Source organism: Oncorhynchus mykiss, chromosome 30 (assembly GCF_013265735.2).
Source record: "Oncorhynchus mykiss isolate Arlee chromosome 30, USDA_OmykA_1.1, whole genome shotgun sequence".
In the NCBI taxonomy this organism is placed as follows: Eukaryota; Metazoa; Chordata; class Actinopteri; order Salmoniformes; family Salmonidae; genus Oncorhynchus; species Oncorhynchus mykiss.
The window spans coordinates 8,096,712-8,106,712 of NC_050570.1; the positions used below are offsets into that span (position 1 = coordinate 8,096,712).

Genomic DNA, 10,001 nt, shown 5'->3' on the forward strand with positions numbered 1-10,001 from the left:
ACAGACGACTATCTCTGCTACTCTGACAAATACTTCTACAGTCTCTCTGTCACTCTCTATACCGTGCAATATCCTGTGTGTCTTATAGAGTCTGTCTGTCTCTTCTCACCAGTGATTAACCCGGGGTTAAATTAGTCTTCTAATATCTTGCCGTTACTGTACTGTACTTGCCATCCCATGCTTTACAACAAGCACCTATTTGAAACAACACAATCACAGTCTTGTCATGGGCAAGTGGTAGGACTTGATTACAGAATAGTCATCATAATGAATAGGGAATGTGTGGTTGCCTATGTGTTTGTCACAAGCTTGTCTCTTCTTAAACTGTACCATCCAGATTTCCCACTCTGTCCGAAACAGGTAAACGGGACTTGCTGCTTGTGGTCTACTATTAGGGTGGAGCGACGGAAATTGCAAATCATAGTGGTATTTTAGTGAGCGGGCACCTCAACCAGTCACAACCAAACAGGAGTCATATGCATTAGGCATCAAACTGAAGAAAACATCCTGAAACAGACAGGGACTACCTGAATTGACTACCAACTGCTTGTTTTCGTTTCTACGTTGCAAAGCATTTTTGCTATGGTGTGCCCTAATGAATACCACCCTGGTTGTCAGAAACGGCACTCGGAAGTTCAGTTTGAGACAGATGTACTGTGGGTTTTTGAGCAGTGTGGTGGGAGAAAAATAATTATTCCTACTGGTCAACAACATCAACAAGCTAAACTAAGACGGTGTTTGTATACCCTATAAGGCTAACATTGGCCAATGGTGTCCTGCTAAAGTGAATGCACCTATCACTGGAAGGCAGTTCTCTGCTTTTGTTGTTGTCTTCTTGTGTTCTTTTTATACACAGTATGTATGTTGTATTTATGATCATGCTTATGAGTGTACATTGTGTAAATGCCTGTTATAAAAATGATATATTATCCTGTGTATGACTACTTATATAATATTAATCATGTTCAGTTGTTTTTACAGGCAACAAAAAAGACTTGAGAAATGTTCTGTGTGTGTGTGGTGTGTGTGTGAGTGTGTGTGTGTGTGTGTGTGTGTGTGTGTGTGTGTGTGCTCTACTCTGGACACAGTTGTGTCGTTACTAGGGCAGTTATTGTCATATTTATTGTTCAATTTCAAGATATAAAAACAGTACCAGTCAAAAGTTTGGACACACCTATTCATTCAAGGATTTTTCTTTATTTTTACTATTTTCTACATTGTAGAGTAATAGTGAAGACATCAAAACTATGAAATAACACATATGGAATCATGTAGTAAGCAAAAATGTGTTAATCAAATCAATATATATTTACATTTTGAGATTCTTCAAAATATCCACCCTTTGCCTTAATGACAGCTTTGCCCATGCTTGCCATTCTCTCAACCAACTTCACCTGGAATGCTTTTCCAACCGTTTTGAAGGAGTTCCCACATATGCTGAGCACTTGTTGGCTGCTTTTCCTTCACTCTGCGGGCCAAAGCATCCCAAATGATCTCAATTGGGTTGAGGTCGGGTGATTGTGGAGGCCAGGTCATCTGATGCAGCTCTCCATTACTCTCCTTGGTCAAATACCCCTTACACAGCTTGGATGTGTGTTTTGGGTCATTGTCCTGTTGAAAAACAAATGATAGACCCACTAAGCGCAAAACAGATGGGATGGCATATCTCTGCAGAGTGCTGTGGTATCCATGCTGGTTAAGTGTGCCTTGAATTCTAAATAAATCACTGACAGTGTCACCAGCAAAGCACTATCACATCTCTTCCTCCATGCTTCAAGTCAGGAACTACACATGCAGAGATCATCCGTTCACCCACTCTGCGTCTCGCAAAGACACGGCGGTTGGAACCAAAAATCTCAAATTTGGACTTATCAGACCAAGGGACAGATTTCCACCGGTCTAATTTCCACTGTTCGTGTTCCTTGACCCAAGCAAGTCTCTTATTATTGGTGTTCTTTAGTAGTGGTTTCTTTGCAGCAATTCGACCATTCGGCCTGATTCACACAGTGTCCTCTGAACAGTTGATGTTGAGATGTGTCTCTTACTTGAACTCTGTGAAGCATTTATTTGCGCTGCAATCTGAGGAGCAGTTAACTCTAATAACCGTATCCTCTGCAGCAGAGGTAACTCTGGGTCTTCCTTTCCTGTAGCGGTCCTCATGAGAGCCAGTTTCATCATAGCCCTTGATGGTTTTTGCAACTGCACTTGAAGAAATGTTAAAAGTTCTAGAAATGTTCCTGATTGACTGATCTTCATGTCTTAAAGTAATGATGGACTGTCGTTTCTCTTTGCTTAATTGAGCTGTTCTTGCCATAATATGGACTTGGTCTTTTACCAAATAGGGCTACCTTGTCACAAGACAACCTATTGGCTCAAACGCATTAAGAAGGAAAGAAATTCCACAAATTAACTTAATAACAAGGCACACCTGTTAATTGAAATGCATTCCAGATGACTACCCCATGAAGCTTTGTACACTCTTGAAACACCTGCATTTTGGAGCTGCCTTACCCAAGAAAACAAAAAAGAGGCCATGTGTGTATGCGGCTTTATTAACTCAATGATATATTTTACATTGTTTGCAAACTGATATGTGACAAAGAAAGAATGAAACCAGGCGAATGGTGTGTGGAATATTCTACATTTGTTCGTTGTGTTGACGAAATCCTTCTAAAAAGGCTCATCGATAGTCACGCGGTCGTTATTCTTCACTTCCCTCTAGCCCTTTTCTATACCAATGTCACGATGATTCATTAACGAAACGCATTTATTTTAAATGGTTTAATGTTGAGTAAGCAATGCCTGAAACGAAAGTAAGTTTATATAAGTATCGATTCGCTCTTACCACCTGCCCATCCGTTGTGGCCCATCCCTTATGACCACCTGAATAAACTATTATTTACGAGTCACTATAATATAAAAGGGTACTTCATTCGACGGCAGACAGGATGATTTGAGAACCTATTTAGGATTTTGACAGCTTCGACATCGTTATGCAGTCATCTTTGGTAAGATCATATTCCATTGATCAGTTGTTGATTTTATATCATTGACAAAGGATTGTTTAAAAAACGGTTTCGGAGAGTATTATCAAGTCATTCATTCATAATGAAGATATCATACATTGATTCATGGTACTGATTTGACTGACTGTACTTTGCTTATCCAGGGTATGGGAGCAGTGTCTGGTGATACCGTAGTATTCTTTGATTTGGAGACTACCGGATTAGGTATTGTACTAAATATATACCCTTGTTTTTAAATATTGTTAGGTTGATAGAGTGCTCTACTGTTTTATGCTAAAAACTTCTATAATAAAACATTTATGTAGTAGACTGACAGTAGACTGAGGGCAATATCCATTGGTTGGAAAAGTACCCAATTGTCGTCATACTTGAGTAAAAGTAAAGATACTCAAATAATCCACGACTAAAATTAAAGTTGCCCAGTAAAATAACACTTGAGTAAAAATCTTTATAAAGTATTTGGGTTTTAAATACAGTATACTTAAGTATCAAAAGTAAATGTAATTGCTGAATGTATAGCTAAGTATCAAAAGTAGAAGTATAAATAATAAAACAATTCCTTCCGCAAACCAGACGGTACAATTTCCGTGATTTAAAAAAATATAGATGTTTTACGGATAGCCAGGGACACACTCCAACACTCGAGACATAATTTACAAATAAAGCATTTGTGTTTAGTGAGTTGGTCAGATCAGAGGCAGTAGAGATGACCAGGGATGTTCTCTAGATAAGTGTGTGAATTGGACCATTTTTCAGTCCTGATGAGTAATTTGGGGTGTCAGAGAAATTGTATGGAGTTAAAAAGTACATTGTTTTCTTTAGGAAGGTAGTGGAGTAAAAGTTGTAAAAAATATATATAAATAGCAAAGTAAAGTGCAGATACTCCAAAAGACAACTTAAGTAGTACTTTAAAGTATTTATTATTTAAGTACTTTACACCACTGGTAATAACTGCTTTGTTGTTGTTGCATTTCCCCTTTTAGTAGTAGACTATACACACAAGGTATTGTAAATGTTAGAGCTAAGAAACCCTGTATACAATTCAGGGACTCTTTTTGGACTACTTTTAAAGCAATATGTATTTCCAGTATATTTGTGACAAAGATGTGCGTGGGAGTTTATAGAGAGACAATTTGATGCCTGCTTGACAATTTGATGCCATCACGAAAGTGATGTGCGAAAACGAGTTCCTGATGTTGTGCAATATCTACTGGCTCACTTGATGGTCCAGGATAGATATGTTCTCATATTTATCATCAATAAACCATATTATTTATGAGCCATTCACAATATAAAAAAAATCAACGTAGCCTTAACAAGTCATTGGAAATAGAGCAACACGACACATGAGCCTGTGCTGCTATTATGATAAGGTATTATTATGAACTGCACACTATGGGCCCGATTCAGACTTAGAAAATGTACGCCTTTCCTATGCACTTCTCAGTAGCCGGTATTCAGACTTAACTTATGTAGGTGCGTAATGGGGTTTCAGGCGTGGTTCCCTTGCGTGCGCTGAATAAATGTAATTCAACCGCTGACAACCCTCCCACTTGCTGGCCATCAGATTTTCATGTGGAGTTTTTATTCAGTAGGGTTTATTTATCTAAAGCCATCCCTTTAAATTTGGTGTACCTTTAATTAGAAATTCTATCGACATATACTATAATATATGGAATAGTTCCGAATATTTATTTTTATTTTTATTTTTTTTATTTTACCTTTATTTAACTAGGCAAGTCATTTGAGAACACATTCATATTTACAATGACGGCCTACCCCGGCCAAACCCGGATGATGCTGAGCCAATTGTGCGCTGCCCTATGGGACTCCCAATAACGGCCGGTTGTGATACAGCCTGGATTCAATAAAGACACGTAAAGACACGCATATTCGACTTTTTGACAGCACCAATTGGGAGATTTGAAAATAAAATAAAAACTAGGATCTTGTATTTAGGGTTCGGAAAGTATTCATGAATAATACAAATTTTAAAAAAGATTTGGAAAGCTTTTACGAACTAAATATAATGGTGAATCAAAAATAGTGGTTTGATTCATCCTGAAAGTTGCCATATTCAATTATTCAACTCTTGAAATATTGGAAGGTGAGAAAAGTGTACAATAGAGGTTGAACAGTAAATCTACCCAAATAATACTCATTCCTCCCTAACCATGGAACTGTGAGGATAACGGTCCTGTGCAGTCGTCAGTTATAAATGGAAGGAAACTAACACTAGTGACAGTTATAAATGTAAGGAAACTAACACTAAAGAGACAGTTATAAATGTAAGGAAACTAACACTAAAGAGACAGTTATAAATGGAAGGAAACTAACACTAGTGACAGTTATAAATGTAAGGAAACTAACACTAGTGACAGTTATAAATGTAAGGAAACTAACACTAGTGACAGTTATAAATGTAAGGAAACTAACACTAGTGACAGTTATAAATGTAAGGAAACTAACACTAGTGACAGTTATAAATGTAAGGAAACTAACACTAGTGACAGTTATAAATGTAAGGAAACTAACACTAAAGAGACAGTTATAAATGTATGGGAACTAACACTAAAGAGACAGTTATAAATGTAAGGAAACTAACACTAAAGAGACAGTTATAAATGTAAGGAAACTAACACTAGTGACAGTTATAAATGTAAGGAAACTAACACTAGTGACAGTTATAAATGTAAGGAAACTAACACTAAAGAGACAGTTATAAATGTAAGGAAACTAACACTAGTGACAGTTATAAATGTAAGGAAACTAACACTAAAGAGACAGTTATAAATGGAAGGAAACTAACACTAGTGACAGTTATAAATGTAAGGAAACTAACACTAAAGAGACAGTTATAAATGGAAGGAAACTAACACTAAAGAGACAGTTATAAATGTAAGGAAACTAACACTAAAGAGACAGTTATAAATGTATGGAAACTAACACTAAAGAGACAGTTATAAATGTAAGGAAACTAACACTAAAGAGACAGTTATAAATGTAAGGAAACTAACACTAAAGAGACAGTTATAAATGGAAGGAAACTAACACTAAAGAGACAGTTATAAATGGAAGGAAACTAACACTAAAGAGACAGTTATAAATGTAAGGAAACTAACACTAAAGAGACAGTTATAAATGGAAGGAAACTAACACTAGTGACAGTTATAAATGTAAGGAAACTAACACTAAAGAGACAGTTATAAATGTAAGGAAACTAACACTAGTGACAGTTATAAATGTAAGGAAACTAACACTAGTGACAGTTATAAATGTAAGGAAACTAACACTAAAGAGACAGTTATAAATGGAAGGAAACTAACACTAGTGACAGTTATAAATGTAAGGAAACTAACACTAAAGAGACAGTTATAAATGTAAGGAAACTAACACTAGTGACAGTTATAAATGTAAGGAAACTAACACTAAAGAGACAGTTATAAATGTAAGGAAACTAACACTAAAGAGACAGTTATAAATGTAAGGAAACTAACACTAGTGACAGTTATAAATGTAAGGAAACTAACACTAAAGAGACAGTTATAAATGTAAGGAAACTAACACTAGTGACAGTTATAAATGTAAGGAAACTAACACTAGTGACAGTTATAAATGTAAGGAAACTAACACTAGTGACAGTTATAAATGTAAGGAAACTAACACTAAAGAGACAGTTATAAATGTATGGAAACTAACACTAGTGACAGTTATAAATGTACGGTATGTATAGTGGCTAATATTTAGCATGATACAAATTGAAGAAAAAACATACTGGGAAAAGTCCAGACAATTATACTGAACCAAAATATGAATGCAACATGTCAACATGTAAAGTGTTGCAAGGCCCTGTACACAATTCCTGGAAGCTAAAAATGTCCCAGTTCTTCCATGACCTGCATACTCACCGGCATGTTTGAGATGCTCAGGATCGACGTGTACGACAGCGTGTTCCAGTTCCAGCCATTGAAGTGGAGTGGGACAACATTCCACAGGCCACAATCAACAGCCTGATCAACTCTATGTGAAGGAGATGTGTCGCGCTGCATGAGGCAAATGGTCACACCAGATACTGACTGGTTTTCTGATCAACACCCCTACTTTTTTGTTAGGTATCTGTGACCAACAGATGCATATATCTGTATTCCCAGTCATGTGGAATCCATAGATTAGGGCCTAATGAATGTATTTCAATGGACCGATTTCCTTATGAACTGTAATTCAGTAAAATCGTTGTGTTTATATTTTTGTTTCCGTGTAAAACATTCTAGAAATCACAAAACAACTCTGTAGGTTTGGCGCTGTACTGTCATGGCTACAGAAGCCGATAGCGTGGATCTCCACATTTTATCCCTGCAAGTTATGAGGCCAGAATTTCATAAACGTCACTGTGGAAAAGGCGATATGTTGATATGCTTCTGTTTGCTGCCATATGACTGGTTTCACATTTGTCTCCACATTTGTTTCCAGCGATCATACGGCTGGCTATATTTACAATCCCCTTATCCAAACGGCTTAATAATTCACCTAGCTCTTATCAATGGCTCTTATCAATTAGTAAATTACAGTGCATGGACAATGCTGGAAAAGGAAAGTAGATGTTCTTCCACTTGGAACAGACAGGTTTCTCGACTTTATTCATCGTGCGTAAAGATAGTGGACTAATGAAGTATTCAAGTCAAGGTCAGATTACGGTGTATCTGTGGACACTCCTCCTCCACGACCTTCATTTATTTGACCTGCACGCCAAACGAATAGCGGGTGAATAGCATTATCTCATGCTTAAAGTTCAAGGTCAGAAATAAGTGTAGGGAAAAAAGTGCATAAAAAGGAATGATGTTCCATTACCCTGCAATTTAACTCAGGTCAAACCCCCCCCCCCAGGTGCTGCATTACTCATAAATGTTTTTTACACAGAACCAAAACGTCTTCTACAGGGACAGCCGAGGCACACATTGTTTTAATTAGCACCTTTGTTCATATTTTACATGTGAATCCAGCCTTGCCACAATACTGGCAAGTATTAAACCTACTTACCAATAACCCTAACCCCTCCTAACCTTAACCCAACTGTGAATAGAGTTTAACAGGGCATAAGGGTAAACGGTACTGTCCTTTAAATGTGACGGAATCTCCATCTACCTCCATAGACACATCCATGTGTGACATCATCCAGCTGTCGGCCATCAGCGGGGAGAGGGCATTCAACGTGTACGCTGTTCCTCGTTGCACCATGACGGACGAGGCCTCCAGGATCACAGGGTTCACCGTCAGGGACCACCGGACCCTGCTCCTACACGGTCGACGGGTGGACACCATCCCCCTCAGGGAGGTCCTCACCTCCTTCATCTCCTTCCTCCGAACCTTCCACAAGCCCCTGCTGGCGGCCCACAATGCCCGGCGCTTCGACTGCCCCGTGCTGGCCAGGGCTCTGAGGGAATGCTCCCTGACGGACGAGTTCCAGGAAGTAGTGTCTGGTTTCCTAGATACTTTCAGGATTAGTAAGGAGATGTTTCCATCCAAACTGGCCAAGTACTCTCAGGAGTACATGGTGAAGGTGTTCCTCAATAAGACGTACGATGCTCACAACGCCTTGGAGGATGTCAAGGCCCTGCAGGAGCTCTATCAAAAATGGAGTCCCAGGCAGGAACTGGTGCGCCGTCATACCTTCCCCCTGTAACATGCCTCTAACCCATACACTAGAAGGGTTTTATGATAGAGGGAAGCATCTGTAAAAAAAAAAAAAAGATATATATATATATATATATATATATATATATATATATATAAAATAATATTTTATTACACATGCAGGTTTTTTCAGTGTTTTCACACTGTATTTCCACAGTTACTTGTTTCTGATCGAGGGAAGCATCTGTAAAAAAAAATAAACATATAATAATATTTTATTACACACTCAGGTTATTTGCGTGCCCTGGTCTTTCCTGTGCATATAGAACTTTTGTGGATGATCTTGTCCACAATATAAAAATAAGAAAATGTAACTGTAAGTATTGTCATGCACAATTTTAGCAAACAATAATCATGTGGTAGCGTGTGTAAAAAAAAAAAATTAAAAACGTTTTTAAACATGCTTTATAAAATTGTTATTTGAAAATGGTTATTAATTAAAGTCTGAAACAGGTTTAGGATTGTTGTTGTCTTCTTGGTTGCAATGTAAACATATATGAAGAAATGGGCCTACCTTGGAGAAACTACTGACTATTAAGTTGGACAGGAACTGGGGATAAAATCTAAACAAATCTGTCAAACCTAATGGATTCTGTGCTTCTCAATAACATTAATAATGCTATATGAGAAACTCAGGGAAACGTTTTGGTTGGACAACTAATTTCAGGTCGAGAGGGGTCAACTCATTAGTGGACTGCGCTTTTCAGGGTCCAGCTGCACTATCATCTCAGTGGATCTGTCAGGAAAAATGTGTGTTTCGAAAGGAGTGGTCGTTCCTTTAGAAACCCCCACTTCTCCTTCTATGGTTCCTTTAGAAACCCCCACTTCTCCTTCTATTGTTCCTTTAGAAACCCCCACTTCCCCTTCTATGGTTCCTTTAGAAACCCCCACTTCCCCTTCTATGGTTCCTTTAGAAACCCCCACTTCTCCTTCTATGGTTCCTTTAGAAACCCCCACTTCTCCTTCTATGGTTCCTTTAGAAACCCCCACTTGTCCTTTTTATGGTTCCTTTAGAAACCCCCACTTCTCCTTCTATGGTTCCGTTAGAAACCCCCACTTCCCCTTCTATGGTTCCTTTAGAAACCCCCACTTCTCCTTATATGGTTCCTTTAGAAACCCCCACTTCTCCTTCTATGGTTCCTTTAGAAACCCCCCACTTCTCCTTCTATGGTTCCTTTAGAAAACCCCACGTTTCCTTATATGGTTCCTTTAGAAACCCCCACTTCTCCTTCTATGGTTCCTTTAGAAACCCCCACTTGTCCTTTTTATGGTTCCTTTCGAAAC

General features: G+C 38.1%; 1 protein-coding gene across 1 annotated transcript; it reads left to right on the forward strand.

Annotated features, from left to right (window-relative positions):
• The first annotated feature begins 2,619 nt into the window (after nucleotides 1-2,619).
• Nucleotides 2,620-8,996, forward strand: LOC110521242 (protein PML). The gene is made up of 3 exons (XM_021598681.2): nucleotides 2,620-3,008; nucleotides 3,170-3,230; nucleotides 8,177-8,996. Exons 1-3 carry the CDS (start codon nucleotides 2,994-2,996, stop codon nucleotides 8,704-8,706), a joined length of 606 nt encoding a protein of 201 aa, XP_021454356.2. The 5' UTR covers nucleotides 2,620-2,993; the 3' UTR covers nucleotides 8,707-8,996.
• The last annotated feature ends 1,005 nt before the right edge of the window (nucleotides 8,997-10,001 follow it).